The sequence below is a fragment of the Aulonocara sp. 'chitande type north' Nkhata Bay genome, linkage group LG7 (genome assembly GCF_057382095.1).
Source record: "Aulonocara sp. 'chitande type north' Nkhata Bay isolate Kocher_YH1m ecotype deep benthic linkage group LG7, A_spYH_male_GT1.1, whole genome shotgun sequence".
Lineage (NCBI taxonomy): Eukaryota > Metazoa > Chordata > Actinopteri > Cichliformes > Cichlidae > Aulonocara > Aulonocara sp. 'chitande type north' Nkhata Bay.
Window position 1 is genome coordinate 36,969,954 of NC_141350.1, and position 17,016 is coordinate 36,986,969.

Genomic DNA, 17,016 nt, shown 5'->3' on the forward strand with positions numbered 1-17,016 from the left:
TCAACTTTGCTTTGTTTTTTCAGCTTTGTGTTCATACATAAATACTGAAAGAAAGATCGTATGTGTGTCCTTATTAGAATAGGGATTTGTTTTGGTGTAGCTTAAGTTATATTGTTAACACATTACTGATGAGTAATGTGAAACTGATATATTGAATAATGCAACAGTTATGTACTGCACTTTCATTTCAAGTAATGACTCCGATACTGTTTCTGCACCAGTGTCAAACGCACCAGCAGTTTGAGTGCAAACCAAATTCAGAATACCTCAAAATTCTGGAATCTCAAAATTCAGTATATTTCTACTCACAGAAATGCCAAAAATACATATCATATGGACTTCTGAATGTACTCCTCGGCTACTCACTTCCCCAAAATTGAGCCTTTTAAAAGGAAGATTAATAAAGATAAGGAAATAGGAAAGTGAGACATTATCCTCAACGGTATGTGCTGTACCTTCTCTCTTCATGCCCATGGCTAAACACTTCTGGTAGCGACAGTACTGACAGCGGTTCCTCTGGCGTTTATCAATGACACAGTCTTTGTTGTCACGACAGGTGTAGGTCAGGTCTTTGCGGACAGTCCTTTTGAAGAAACCTTTGCAGCCCTCGCAGCTGTAGACTCCATAGTGTTTACCTGAGGAAAAGGGAAAAGAGATTGTTTGCTTAATGTTAGTTTTTGATCCTTTTTTTGGAAACATAAGGTGACACAGTGCACATGGAATTAGCTGAGTTGGCCGTTTTGCTGCTTCTTCATTAGTACACACCTATGACCTTACCAACTACAACACATTCGCGGAATTTACTGTGATTTCATGAACATGTTATTTACCATTCTGTGGTTACAATAACACAAAGAAACACCCAGGAAACACTTTGAAAGAACAAAACAAAAATTATGATCACAGACCCTTCTACTAACCCTTTGGTAATGAAGGAAAAGAGAGGCTCACTAAAGGGAATATGTGAGGGGGGGGGGGGGGGCAGTCTAATATGGTGTTGTCTGACCCTGTTTCTAACAGCTCTTTTTTGTTATTTATGACGGATGGAGTCCATTTGGTTTCTCCAGTGTTGATCAAACTGTTTCTTTGTTATCTCTCTGCTGGGTCAGACCACCAGAGAAGATAAATAAAGCCCCCGAGCACAGCTAAATGAAGCATGACTTGCTATTAAACATTGTTTTGATTTTCCCCCTTGGGTGCACACAGCACCAATGACGCAGGATGACAGTAAAACTGTCCAATGAATTAGATATCCACCTTTATCCAGAGGCTACAAACTTTTCATGGTTATCCCCAGAAAAAAATTAAACACATGGTTATTTGTTGGCAGTGTGGGAAAAAAAGAGATTTAAGACAACTCTACAAAGATGAGTGCTGTGAGAGTCATTTCCTGGGATAACCCGTGGTTATCTGTTCACCCAGGGTTAATGTTCTTGTGGTTCAGGTGGTTAAGCTAGAAGTTGGCCAAATGATAGCCAATGTTTAAGAAAACTCTGGAGCAAGCTATTGTTCTTTGAGAAGCCAAAAAGGTTATTTACAATCTTTATTTATTGTGCAACCTAAAGTGCTACGTGAGAAAGTTTGATTTGGGACAAAAAAAGATTACAGAAATATTAAGGGTGCCAGACTTAAATGGAATTTTATGCCTTTTCTTGTAACAGGTTATATTGACTTTGCTTTATTGTTATCGTTACCATCTTTCAGAGACTAATCAAAAAATAGCCTTAAATGACCACCCACCCACCCATCTGTCCATCCATCCGTCCATTACTGCTTATCCATCCATCCAGGAGTCTAAGGAGAGACATCCAGGCCTCCTTCTTCCTGGTCCCTGTCTCTGCCCTTCTAGGGAGACTCCAAGGCATTTCCAAGATAGCTGAGAAATGTAATTTGTCTAGTTTCAGGTCTTTCCCAGTGCTTCCTCCTGAAAATCCACTAAACAGGCTCTGGTTGGGCAAACTCCCATGCACACTCGAATATCCCGAAGAGGTTCCACGATAAAGACAAAAACCACATTGTTTCTCCTGAACACACTGTAGAATATATCTTGTATCTCTATCTGAATATAATTTGCCAGTGTCTGAACTCTAACTGTGTTGAAATGAAAATTAAGAAACTCCAAAATCTGCCTCTACTTGTCCCACTATTCATTGTACTGACTGCTTCACAGTAGGGATGAATGATGAGTTGCGCATGGTCGCCTTCAGACATAGCGCTTTCTTGTTTCAGTAAAAAAGCGATTCAAGGTTAGGTTTCATCCAATCAAGATGATCTTTTGCCACATGATTTAGGTTCCTTTCATGTGCGTTTCTGTTGCTGCCCTCACATGCTTTTTTTTCCAGGAGTGGCTTTTTTCTGGCTTCCCTGTCATTTAGCCCAGATTTTTAAAGAATTCTGATGACTGTTGTCTTTCCAGGAAGCTCTCCCACTCCAACAAGCTGCAGTATGTAGTTCTGCCAGAGCATACTGTGGGGCCATTTTCTGACCGAAGTTCATGTGTGGATCTTCTCCGGAGGTTTCTCCATGTGGTTAGAGCCCAGGCTTTTGCAAGATGCTGTGTAGTCCTGTTTTATTTTAATTGGAAACAGTGCAATGTTATCCAGTCTAAGCTGTTTAGATTTTTTTAAAATAATCTATTCCATGTCAAGTCTCCCTACAATCTTTTAGAAAACTGCATAAAATTCTTAGAAATTTCTGATTGGGAAGTGATTTGTGAACATGTTCAAATAGTCACCTAAGTGCTAAGCAGTGCTAAATGGACTTACATGGAGACGTTTCACCGCTCATCTGGAGTTCTAAATGATTAGTGGGAATTTCCCAGAATTTTAAATACTGTAGTGTAGAGGTGACTCCATTGTGTCTGCTGCACACTGTTGAAGCAGCTGTTAAAAATTTTAGATGCAGGAGATGCAACATTCATTGTTCATCAATCCGTTGATGAACAATGGCATTCCGATCACTGCATCCAGTTGGATGTTACTGCACCCAGTTGGGGGCAGACATCAGAAGGCCCATTTTGAGTAACTACCTATTTCAGGGTCTTCTCTTGTGTGTTTCTGGTTCTTGTTCCCCTCTACTCTTGTAAACCCCTTCTTATCCCAGAGGTGTAGGGAATTTGAAGCTTCTCTCTAAAATGTGTAGTCCAAAAAGCCCCATCCATTTCCACTGACATCCTCCCAAGTGAACTTGGTGTTGCTGTTCACTGCACAGATGTGCTCTGTGAACGTTTCCAGTTCCTGTGTTTTGATTTTCCCCCTTCGCACACCTACCTTTAAAAACAGTAATCTCCAGTGAAAATAACCTTAGCCATTACCAGTTCTCAAAAAGATTTCTGACAAGGTCAATTCTGACATTGAATTATTTTCATGCTTCCTTTGCAGACAGTCATCACAGTCTGATGTCACTCACCTGAGGAGCGGTCACCGCAGATGGCGCAGATGTGTTTGGTGAGTGACAGAGCTGTGCTCGAGGGCTGGGCAGGCACCTTCATCACGCCGTTGAGGCCCAGTGGAGGCTTTATGTCCTCCGTACTGCTGACAGAGTTCATTGGAGAGTTCAGCTGGAACATCAACACACAGAAACACACACGCCGACAAGTCACAATGCAGCCCGCTAAACTCAAAACATCAAAATCGCACAAGCACCGTCAAATAAATCACATAAGCTTAAGGTCAAATTCAACAAGAAGATTATACGCAATAAGGACATTACATGAAACTGGAGTCATGTCACTCAGGGAGTACTGAACAATCTGAAATGTACAAAACAAAAGCCATATTAAGACTACTGATGCGTAATATAGATGGTCAGCAGCCCTAGCAACACCTCTTTTTTCCTCTGTCATTTCTCCCTTTCACTCTCCTCCCTCCTGTTCCCCTCATTTTCAGATCTAAATCTGGCGCAGCAGGATCCTGCACCACTCAACCCCAGGAACTCTTTTATTCATGCTCTCAACAAGCCCTGCTGGCTCCAAAATGTTCAGCGGTAGCATAACTCTACTGCAAAATTGAACAGTACAGCAGAATAAAGAGACAGCATTTGTTTTAGCAGCAGCGCAACTGCAGCCCTAAGTCTAACTTCAATAGTTGCCTGTGTCTCTCTCTCTGAAGGAGCTTTGATACAATTCATCCAAAAATGACCCCTCTTTGCTTTCTGCTGAAAGTGAAAAGCAAGGGGGAGGCTAATTATTATAACAAGCTACACGCGGTTTCCAGAGGAGATAAACGTTAAGGGGAAATGTATAAATTATTCACTAAATATACTGGATGGAACAGAAACAAGCCAACTATTAGTGGGAAAAAAATGACTTCATGAAAAAAAGTAAAAGCACTAGTCTGATCGACTGTGCTAAAACCACAGTAATTTTACATGATGGTAAGAAAGGGGGAAGGAAAACTGCATATAGTCAGACAAGTAGATTCTCCACAGGCACATTCATAACAGAGGGATGAGAGACAGAACACTATTGGCAGAGCAGAGCCAGATGTGTTTTTATTAAGTTACCACACATGAGAAATGTCTTATAGCACAAACACTTTCTGAGTTAAAATTAAGTTCATACTGTTGCAGAGAAACCCTGTCTATATCTGCTGGGATTAGGAATGACAGAAAAGCCATTTACATCTTATGATGACAGGGCTAACATATTTTGTCACTCTAAAACACACCCTAAGCTGTGTTTACACTCATCTGACAAAAGTACATTAAGAGCATAATGGAAGAACATAGAAAAGTATACATCAGGGCAAACAATGCCCTTTATTAGACGCACAGGACATAAACCAAACAGCCACTGAGTTAATATGCATGTTGGTAAGTGGTTACACAACTACAGTTGTAGCTGTGGAATATCTTTATAACTGGGAATTACAGAATCTCAGGTTTACATTGCTACAATTCATAGAAATATCACTTAGATTATACATGAAACTAATTAGAATATTAGCTAAAAATGCCTTGAAATTAAAATGGGTATTATTCTGTTTTTATTCAGAGTACACGAGTAAAGGTGGTAGACTTAAAAACTTTCAGGAAAAAAAAAAAGAGAAGAAATGTTTTAAGTGATTTTTTGCGAAATCACATTTATTGGATACACACGTGTGTCCCGGTGAGCACCAAATGGATTTTTGATCCACATATTGTTAAAAGCAAAATCATACTGAAAACTTAAAAGAAACAGACGGGCTGAAAATCAAAGGAGCTGTAGCTGAGATATACTGAATTTTAGTGAAGGGTCAAGCTCCAACAACCCTCCAGTCCAGAGTTCCCATATTTGAACTCATCAGCATGTTTCATAAGAAAAGAAAGTCAAGGAACAAAGCTCCTCTAGAACCATGGACAGTATATCAGTTTAATTTATTTTTATTTCTCTATGTATTTTTACAGATCATGTATCATAAAGATAAGGCAGATAAGATATGCATACAAAAAGACTTTTATATGCAGCTTATATGTAAATATGTAAATAACTACATACTCAAATTGCAAGTACACACGGCCAAGATACTACCTGCACTGCACACAAACTGTATACAAGCCACTGTGGCATGTCACCTTCAACAGATTACACACCCTAAAATCTGATCCCTCTTTAATGCTGAAAAAAAATGTTAGCTGTGCCAAATACATACATATTGCTGGAAGCTACAATACACCATGCTTCCATTGAGAGAAATATTCAAGCCCATGGTGATTTGCCATCACATCAAATAGGAAATACTAGATGTCTCCTGCATCATTTTACACATATTTCCAGAGAATTCAGCATGACATATGGGGTGTCATGGGAACTTGGGAAACTGAGTTGAATTTCAAAATTATAGCTTACATAAGTTAGAATGTTTGGCTGTGTGAATGATGGATTAACTTGGGAGGGAGGGATGAGTGAGTTAAAAAGGCTAAACCTCCTTTCACCATAAGGAAATGTTTAGTTTACACCCTGGCACTCACCACTGGCCTGAGCCATGCACACAAACAAACACACGCATACAGAGGCACACACAGACAGCCTCAGTTGGAAAAAAAAGGTTACCATCCTGCACAGTTTCTTATAGTACTTTAGACATCAAATAAAGGTTAAAAAGGAAACATTGTAGAAAAACACAATACAATGCAGAATTTCAAGGGACACTAAAGGTCAGCAATGCATGCAATTCAATATCTGAATCAACTCCTGGGAGTCAAAGCTGATGTCATTGTTTTCTTCCAGTATAAGGCCACGTGATAGGAGCGTGACGAATCAATTAAGGATATGCAGTGGCTTACAAGATGCAATCAGCCAGAAAAAGTTGGTATAATTTTTGCATCTGGTTTTCAAGCTAAAAAAAATGTCAGTGTTCATTGTGTATCTACTTATAGCAGAGCTTATCAAACTTTCAAATACCCCCCCAAAAAAGTTTGCAACACCAGTCCCACCAATCCTTGCAGAATCTTACTAAAATAAATATCTTCAAAACTGGATTTAAAAGAAAAACATCCCGTTTGTTTTCCATCATTAGATGATATTCATTCAGATGAACTTCTTTTCATATCGTTCCCCTGGTTATCCAAGCAAGCCAAAAACCCAACTCCCCACTGAGGTTCAATGCCCCACCAGGGGGCCTGTCACACAGTCTGTGGAACACCATGGTTTAAGGGGTCCTAAAACAAAGACCTAGTGTTGATGCTAGTGGTAACTGTGAGAAAGAAAAAAATAAATAGAAAAGATTAGTTTGGATATAGCCTCAAATTTGCAGGACAAAAAGGATACAGGGATATACCTGCATCGCTTTGGCAGCACGTGAACACACCCACATCTATGCAAGTTTATCCACATGCATGCACAAACCCACATCATGAGGTCTTACCTCAGTTAAACGCCTGAGTCTAGTCCTTTCCCCTGGAGTGCAGCACTAACAGAGCTGTCTTCCTGACTGAGACAGTCTCTATCAAACCCTCTTTCTCCCTGACAGAAAAGATTCTTCCCTCTTACAATCTATTTTCAGTGAACCTGCAACTCAATCTCAGCAACACTGCTCCCCAACAGTGGGGTGGGCAGGCTAGGGGGGGACTTTTCTTTTCCTTCTGCCCATGGCGATGGAGACAAGGCAGGGAGATTAAAGTGGCTCAGGACTAGTTCTGGAAATAGAATATATGCACCCGCCCTTACAGCACACACATGTATGTGAACCATTGCAGGGAGGTATGCCAGTTGTGTGTACAGCTCAGGGAAACCCCACTAACAAGCCTCTCTTTAGACACCAAAGAGACACTTTAAGGACAAGAAAGCTTAAAACAGACGAGGGTCATTTAAAATCCAAGACTTTTCAACGTAACACACGATTCCCTGCAGAACAATGTACAAAACAAAAGAGACCTGAAATGGTCTAACTAAATTACACATTTTTTCTCTCTCTGCAGGTGTTACATAACATGTTGTGGAGGGCATTCCAGTGATACATCCAGTACAGTGGGGGTCTGTGTCTGCTTGAGGGTGTCAGATTCTGCACTGAACTGATATGCATGATTATATGTTCTGTGCCACCTGCTGGCTCCAGCATTCTGCTGTAACATTCAAACATTAGGCTAAAGGTGATGAATTAATAGTTCTACAAATATGAATGGAAAAGCGACAGAAAGTATCAGTGGCTGCATGGAAATATATAAAAAACAGCACGTAAAAAGTTATTTATAAGTGTTACTTTGGTTTGGAATTACAAAAACACTATGACACATTGTGCCAAACAAGTGTTTTTTTATGTTGGGTCATGATAGCAACACATATGTGTGGTTCATTACAGTGAAGAAAAAACAAACAAACTAGAGGTGCACCAATCGATTCTCCGGGGACCAACATGGGACGATTTCCGACCAGTTAGCCTCCAGTATGGACACTTATGAACTGGTCCATTTTGTGGGTGCAAAACATGCACACAATGGTGCAGGTAAATCTCACACACACACTTATAGCCACACACTATCATGTTAGTGTGGAAGTTACCCAAAGTAATCTATGGCACACCACCACAAAAACGCTCAAACCAACAAACCACATACCCGATCATCCCCTGTGCATTTTAAAGAAACTACAAAGGAAAAGTGGCTAAAACTAAAGCTATCCAGAGCTCAAAGTGAGACACAAGCCAGCAACCTAAAGTATGTGGTAAGAACAAAGGATGAAAGCACAAATTTAGAAACAAGTGAGAAATAGAAAAGATTTGACAATGAAGCACCTGCCCTGTTATATGTTAAAGGAATAAACGCACTGGAAAATGATTTAAGCACCTGACATTTGCTTTGTTACATAAATCAGTACAAATTGTAGTTTAATAATTCATTTTATTTTGAAAATAAAAATTGGAATTGGCCAATAAAACTGCAATCAGTTCATTTTTAAGCGAAACCAAAGTTTTACTATGTGACAGCAGCCAAAAACAGTACATCATGGCCTTTAATACACCAATATATACTCCAGTTACAAAGTACAAAAAATCCAATCATGAACCAGTGATCTCAAAAACTAAATATACTACAAAAAGATAAATGACAATACAATAAATTATAATATTTTATTATTGAAACCATAAAGAAAAAAAAACAATAGTTCAACAAAATAACGATGAAGAGAAAAAAAAAGTGTATTAGTGCAGCTCACATTACTCATAATTCATTTTAACAGAAATAACAGAATATTCTCGGCAGCTGAACAGCCCCTGTGAACTATTAATATTCTATGACAATACATGGCGGTGGAAATCTAAAGAAAGGAGCGTCCCCTGAGCGAACACAGGACAAAAGAGAAAGAAGAGTAGAGACAGTAGAGGCCTGTGCTTAAGATGAGCTTAGCTCGATTCAGAGAGTCAGAGCACAGAGTTTGCTCGTAAAGATACTTCAAAAGGAGACATCAAATCCTCATGCACCACTCCTTAATGCACAATCCTCATGTGGAACTTCAGTTACTTTGCTGTTCAAGGGCACCTTTGTTAATACAGAGAAAGTTATCTTCACTGGGTCTTTTCAAAAACGCCCTTATAGAATTTCTTCATAAGGTTTTCCATTAAAGAGCGGCACAACATGACCACGAACTGAATGTTCTACTTCACAACCCACTGTTTCCGATCACACTCCTTACACTTGTTCCGCTCCCTCTACTGTGCTTTGCTTAAGAATTATTAATTTTTGTAACTTTAATTTATTTCTGCTTTAAGGCATGAAACTGAAACTATCTGCAGCTAGAATGTAAAAGCAAGGAAGTGTGAGTGGACCTGATACAAATCTGCTGTTGACACGAGATGAAGTCTAACCAGCTGTCGACTGAGAGGTGAGGACAGGGGATCAGGTAATGATCTAGCCTAATGATAACCCCGAGTCCCCTTTCACCTCTGACACATTGTGACAATCACTTCCTTCTAAAAGAACACTTATCTTGGGACTCGTGCAAAGCATGGGTGGAATGAGTGAGAACTTTCCTCTCATCGCTGTGTTGTGTGTGTGAGTGCTATCTTGACATGCATCAACAGAGACGGGGTATCAGGTTTCACACAGGGAGGATGTGGTGATGGACCCCTCTTCTGTAGCCTGTGGGCTTTAGCCACAGTTAGATAACTTATGAGAGATCTTAAAGACACTTTTTTTGAACGCAAACAGCTCACATAACAAAAACTAATCAACGGACACATGCACAGCACAGCTCATGCAGTCATTTGTGGATGAACTCTGGGATCCTCTGCGAATAGGTCCTGTCATGTAACAGCAAATTACATGAGTCATGCTCAGGATGAGGAAACAGGAAGGAAAGGCAAATTCTAGCTATTACAGTATACACTGTATGACCATCATGATTACATCCAGCACTCTCAGAATTACTGTCAAAAAGACATTTTTTGGCCTATGTAATGGAAAAATGTCTGTATACTTTATGCTTCTACAGACTGCAGTACATAATGTGTACTTACATTGTACTTACATTAAGCTTTCTAAATACACAGTAATTAAAAAGCACCGTGTTACCATTATATTCACCCCTACATAGTCACTGCATTGGCCTATTTCAAAAAGAACAAAACGTTATAACAGGAAACAATAATGTGACTATTTTTTGAACTGCCTACTTAGCTGAAGCCTTGGTGATTGCATGTGGAAACCTTGTATTTATGGAGGCTTTTAGCATAACAGTGAATAATTAAGTCTCCCTCAAAAGTCTCAGTGAACGAAAGGAATCAATGAAAAATAAAAAAAGGATCCCTCACTTACACATGGGATCACAACGTGGCCATAATTTATGTATTTTAATAGCTTATTAAGTGAATACATACATTATTTATCAACCATTAAATAAAGCCTTTGGTTACAAAATATAAATCCTTCCTAAGTATGTCTTTTTGTAAAATAGCTCCGTGATTATTGTCACTAAGCTCTATTAAAACGCTCTCCCTACTCTCTCCCAGTAGAATTTAGCAGAAGCAGACATTATTCCAGACAGCTTGGAGGTTTCTAACACTCGCACCATGCTGTGCCATAGCAGATAAAATGAATCATCGCAAGCACTGCCAGCTTATGTGTGTGTGTGTGTGCGTGTTTTGACAGAAACTTTTGTTGCAGTGAAAAAAAGAGGATATTAAGCCTATCAGTGCTGTGGAAGCAGTGAGCCTTGCAGCAGTGAAGCTGGAATACACACAGTAACTTGCAGCTGTTGTCTCACCTCAGAATGGCACTGCTGGGCATGGATTTTGTCTAAGTGTTTTTGGAATCTATTGGAGTTTTTGCACATACTGGGGTGGGTTCACGGCATGAGTGGATCTATGTGTCTATGTGGATATATGAATTTCTGGAGTTACATGCAAGCACAAGCGTGCATTATCATTTGGTCTCCATGTACATGTGTAAGTGTGTCGTTCTGGCTTTGCGTGGGTGTTGATGAGCATACAGCAAAAGCCAGGGTGTTTCCTGCATAGAGAAATTGTTGGTGCCACCCAACGATGTTTTAATCAGAGCCACCAGAATTTAGTTTCAATAATTATTTTAATTAATAATCAATTTGATTGAGTTTGCATGAAATTCAGAAGATATATGCAGCATAAAACTTGAATTATTATTTTTTGATTAGTGTGTGACCTAGAATGCAAATACTCTGCATATATACATTTATAATGGCCAATGATAAAATTGTCTTATTCCAAGGGAAAAAAACAACAACAAAGAAAACAAAAACAAAAAAAACCTCAGTTTTTGCAACCTTTGAATAAACATGTATTTCTAACTGATAAAATGAGCTACATGCTGTAATACTGTCTGACTATTGAAAATTAGAGATGCACTAAATGATCACCCAGCAACTACAATCATATGTATTTGACAGGCTGCGATGGGCTGATTAATCTTAGATAAAGATTCTGTGCTAATCCGTCATAGCTTGACATGCACTTGTCCAGAAATGTAACTAAATATAGGAAAATATGTCACAACAACTGCAATATCTGTGCTAGATGGAAATATGTCGTGCAAAAGACAAAAAATTAAACACAAATTGAATTATGTAAACTGCGAATGCCAACAGCCAATTATCTAACAATATATCATTTCCTATTTCCTCATTTTGATAGCACTGAAAATAAACGTAGGTGACTACAAAGTCTTTTAATGATTTATTTGAGCTGTTCTCTTTGTTGCAATATTAAAATGACTGTTGTGACATCAAATAAAAAAAAAAAAAAACAGGAAATGGGGGCACAAGTTTGAATGTATTTTGGATTTTTTTTCCTAATCTAGTCAGCAGGCCAGACTTCAAAATTATTGAATTATCAAATTATCAGATTTATTATCAAAATCTGGCAAGAAAATTGCAACTGATGCATGTCTACAGAAAATGTATGAATAATGTGCTGCACTTGCACTTGAGTTGTCTGCCATTCAGTATTCCCATATCACACTCTTTGTGAGAAACTATTTCAAAAACTGTACACTGGCATGTCCTCTTTGTTGTAAAGATGGGTCACTATCTTACATTTCACTTCGAGATGGATAAAGACATATTTTTGCTTTCAAGACAGGCACCAGTCCAGAGATTAATGCTCTAGTGATTACGTTATCAGTGTAGCTTTTTAGGTGTTTCCTACCGTGCACCATAAAAATGAACAAAATTATATGTCTTTTATCAAATAACACATAATCTGGCAGCAATTTAAAGACCATTTCAGTGTAAAACCACCAATGAATTTAGCAGTGTTTTGCAAGTCATTTAGTTACATTTCCATTTTCCACCATTTGGCGGATAATGTGATGACAAATCCAACTGCTTTTAAATGATGAGTCTTTTACTTGGGTAATAGTATTAGTGTCAGGCAACTGGATTCCCTTTTACTTTCCATGGCCGACAACAAGTAAACAAGTACTTTATTGATGACTGTTTCTGACTGATTAGCTCCCTAATCCTAAACAAGATGTTGGGTGATCAACACCAATTCTGCCAGAATGAGGTTTGATACTGAACATCTGACATTTGCAAGATTAAACTAATCTGTTTCAACACTCTTTTCATAGAAAATGTCAGCCTTGCCTTCTTTGTGTAACACATCTTTCATTTTTAGTTATGAATGCTGAAGAAAATAATTTATTATAGGACTGTAAAGAGTTTATAAATATAAAATGACTAATATCTGTGCATGACTTCAAGTTTTACAGGCGCCTGGGCAGTGACAAAAGTAGAATTAGTCATACAGAAAGTGTCATTACACTTCACAGACATACCACAGCGTACATGTCTGTCCACAGGCTGCATTGAGTTGCTGTAATATCACACCAGCAGATGCAATTAAAGCCCTGAAGGGATTATTTCAAGCTTTAAAATAAAAGTGTGCCCTCAAGGCATTCAAACAACAATGTCTAGAGCCTGCACTATGAGGCTGCACCGTGAAACTTAAGCCTAACGTTAGCATTTCAATCCCTTATAGCTCCTACCTCCTAAATGGCCCAACTCCTGTGTGGCACAACACAAGCAGAACACACACAGGCCCAAGCTTTATCACGCAATCCATCAGCTATTGAAGCCTTGTAAAATAAAAAGTTATGGAAAAAATAACAAAAATAAGATCACTAATAAAAAGCAAACAAAGGAGAGGGGCTTTAACGTAACTCTTTGTCGAACTATTTTCTATAAAATCTGCATTCTCCCCATCAACACAATGTATTAATCATTTGCTTTAATTCCGTCAGAACTGCACTGCATCTTTACCTTTATAGTGCTATGGGAAAAAGTGAGCGCTAAATTGGTTTCAAAGTTTTCCTTAACACATCTAAGCTTTGATTGGCGTTAGAGAGCCTTGATTGCTCCCCTAAGACCTTACACACAGTTCTTTTCTACAGCCATGGAGCCATGATGTCATGCAAAGTCCATCAAAGACCACAGCAGTGGAAGGGACCTTTATTACTCCCACAGAGAAAGGGGCTAAGGTCCACCTCTCTCTCTCTTTCACTTGAATGTGCTGTGTTTCAGGCTCCTAGCAACACAAACGCCTAAACACGATGTACTGAAAAGTGGCACATGACATCACGGCCGCCGCTCATTTATAATTTATTAAACGCGTGTTCCATTTCTTGTAAAACATTTACACCTTTTTCACATTTGTGTTGTTGAGTCCAGAAACAGTCGAGCTTAATGTGTATTTTGAAAGCCTTACTGTGAGACACTGGTCTGTTGTTGGTTTAGGATTTGCTGCGAGGTTTCAGTGGGAGGACAGAACCCAGAGGGGTACAGACTGCGTCTGGAAAATGGTAGCCAGCCATGGTTCTATGATAAAGAACCCCTTTTTCCTAACAGCCAGACAATTCTCCTCATTGTCACTGCAAGTGTGAACTGTGTTCCAACCACTATAATCCCTTCCATGTGTTTGGGTAGTTGCGGTGTCTGTGATCGGGGGACGGTCTGTCTTCTCAGTAAGTTCAAGCCTACAGACATAACCACTGATGAGTTTGATACTAAGAAGCACGACTACGGTTTGCCAACACACCCAGAGCATATAGCTCAAAAGATGTCTTGCAACCTCTCCCTTCATAGAACTCCAGAAAATATGAGTTGACAACCCTGGCAAAACCACGAAATAAAAGACAAAGTATGCGCTTCAAATAACACACAATATCTTTTATGTATAGTATGTTTGCTGACAATGCATGGTCCTCTTCACAGAGAAAGAACATAACCGCAGTATGTCATTGTGTCTGGATGCTCGGGACAGAGCTGAAGGGGAAGTACTGTTGTTCAAGATGTAAGAACTGGCTGATAATAAAGGACTGTCTCTCTCTTTACATGTGGTTAGCTTTTTTCTGAGGATGTGAGACTCCTGTATGAATAGGACTTTTGTTCATCTTCTCCCAAGCTTTCATCATGTTTTCAATTAAACCTTTGATGTAGAGGATAGTTAAACCTTGCTGCTTTTCATTTATACACTGCTTTTTATTGAAAAATATATAGCTTTTAGGGCAAAGTAGGTAAGCACGATTACCACCTGACCGTGCATGTCCATCTATAAATGTAATCTTTCTACTGGAAGATGCTGCTGAGTGCAGCTGATGGTCAAATAAGGTATTCTTGTGATTATTGTATTTTATAATACTACATATGCATGTATGATCATTAGAAAGAAAGTACAGTATATGCAGTTTGGTGTGTGTCCACGCCTGTGCATTGTGAGCCGTTAGCTTAGGCAGGGTCTCACACTGGTCTGGGCGGTTAAGTAGTGAAAAAGGCTGAGCTGTGACCTCGTTCCAGTTAACTGCTCCCGACAAAAGCAAGTCAGCCGAGTGTTAAGTCTAAGTGGCATATGCCGTCTGACTCAAATCACGTCTTATCAGATGTGCCGCGCCTCACGACCACAGGGCAGTGCCACCATCTTTATGCTCTAAGCCACTGCACTTTCAAATCAAACCACTGTTCCCCACCTTTGCTGAGCAGCAGCAAGAAGCCTCAACAATCTCGGTTATGGAATCACTCATAGTTAACCGTTTACAAGACCACCTGTACAGTTTGGGTTTGGGTGGCATTCGAAATATGTAAAACACAGGTGTCAACAATAACATTTTTGTTTTTCCTTTCTTTATTCTTTAGCATTAATGAAATGAGAATTTTTTTTTTAAAGCTTTGCAATATAATGATAGTATGCAGATACACCTTAAGTTAAGCATAATACTTGTGTGTATACTGCTTCTCTTAGACAGACTAATCAAAAAAGTCAGCCAAAATGATATTTTTTCTTGTTATCTAAAGATATTTTAACATTACAAAAAATGTATTTTCATTATTTTTTGAATAATAAAGAAACAATTAAATCGCACCAGTACGGTAACCTTCGGTTTGTTGGACGCATTTGCCCTCACATCAACTGTTTCAACAAATGAACCACTACAGCACTGTAAATACTAAACCAGCTATAATTACTGTAAGTACAGTATTAAAACAGTTGGCACTAACTGAATCAGTTGTTACTGGTTCTTGACACAGCTACTAAAAATGGTGGGATTGGCTGTGAGGCGGTACAAAAATACCCCAGTATGCTGACACCACAGGATATTTTTCATGAATGCCATAATGTAAACATATTTTTAAGATTAATGTGTACACCTAAAAAGTTATATCAAAACACTAAAGCACGTGTAAAAGATTCATTGAGACAGAGCAGTTTTTCCCCACAACCTGGTACACTGACAGTTGCTTCAGTATATTTCATGATTTACTTTTAATTTTTCAGGCATCTGATTGGTTTATGATTGAGCTAACTGCTAACTAGCCGTTTTTGTTTCTCTGCTCAGTTGGTTGTTGTGTGGTCCTCAGTGTCATTCAGCTTTCTCAAGTCTCCTGTCCCACTATTGGACAAATTAAAAATCCACCATAGTCTAATATCAGCTCTCCACCCCCACACGTGTGCCTCACTATCATCACAATGTAAATCAGTGAAAAACATTGCAGGTTCAGCTGAACCCACCAAAGTGTTTTGCTAACTAAAAATTTCACCTGCAAATAAAGAATACCCCTCCAGGACAGAAATGGCAGTGCAGATGAAAGTGTTGGAATCATAAAGTGCCCAGGAATAAGAAGGAGAGGGTAGGGAGAAGGACGAGGGGCTTTCTAGCAATGAAAGATTTTGGCTGCTTTCACAAAGTGCTCCTAATCCACTCTAAACTCCATTACATGTGGGACACTTTCACTAAGAAGACACAGATAAGCTCAACAATAGCGAGGAGAGCCCATCCAAAAAAAATAAATAAAAAATCAACAAACATAAAGAAGGGCAGCAACCACATTTTGGGGGGAAACTATTTCAATTTTAGATATGGCACCAAACTGAAACTGGGCCACTGTATGCTTTGATGTCTCAATTGTTTGCGTGTGTGCATTTAATAGCAAAGAAACCAAAGCTTATTGATGGAACAAAAATGACAGAGACAAAGGGAGAAAATGGAGATGTTGTGACATAGACAAGGATAGAACAAGACTGGGAAAGTGGACAGCCAAAGAAAAAGGATGGATGAATAGAAAGAGACGAGAGTAAGATATGGCAGGGAAAAAATATGCCTCAGATATAGAAGTAAGAGTGACAGAGCTAAACTAGTGTGGAATCCCAGTTGAATAGGACTTGATTAACTGTGCCACAGGGTCAGAGCAGGGTCTCTGTCTGCTGGGGCCTGGCTTACGAAAATGATATGTGTGCATATATGTGTGAGTGTGCAAGTTTTGACTGTAATTTGCACTTTTGAAACATGTGACTGCAATTTGCAAGACACGATATACGTAAATGGTTTTTCTGGTTGGCTTAGGGCAGCTGCACTTCTCTGTGATCTGAAAGGGAGCACAGAGAAAACCTCATGAAACCTAGGATGAAGGCTTTCTGGTTTCTTACAGTATGAAAAATGTAGCATTAATGGGTGTTCATTTTGCCCTAAACACACTACAGCTTCTTGCTACGAGGCTTTTTTTCTTGATCTTGTGTAATAAATACAGTGCACACCTCACATTTACAGAGATCTGCTTTTGCCCCTCGTTAAAAATGG

At 39.1% G+C, this 17,016-nt stretch overlaps 1 protein-coding gene across 3 annotated transcripts in view; it reads right to left on the reverse strand.

Moving 5' to 3' along the window:
- The window catches only part of rxraa (retinoid X receptor, alpha a), a 158,085-nt gene that overhangs the window by 22,491 nt on the left and 118,578 nt on the right, over positions 1 to 17,016 (reverse strand). For all 3 annotated transcript variants that reach the window (XM_086300262.1, XM_086300264.1, XM_086300263.1), the window contains exons 4-5: positions 3,409 to 3,559; positions 456 to 635 (exon numbers count right to left, since the gene is read on the reverse strand). In XM_086300262.1, the coding sequence (XP_086156388.1) occupies positions 456 to 635; positions 3,409 to 3,559 (331 nt within the window). The remainder of the gene's footprint in view (positions 1 to 455; positions 636 to 3,408; positions 3,560 to 17,016) is intronic.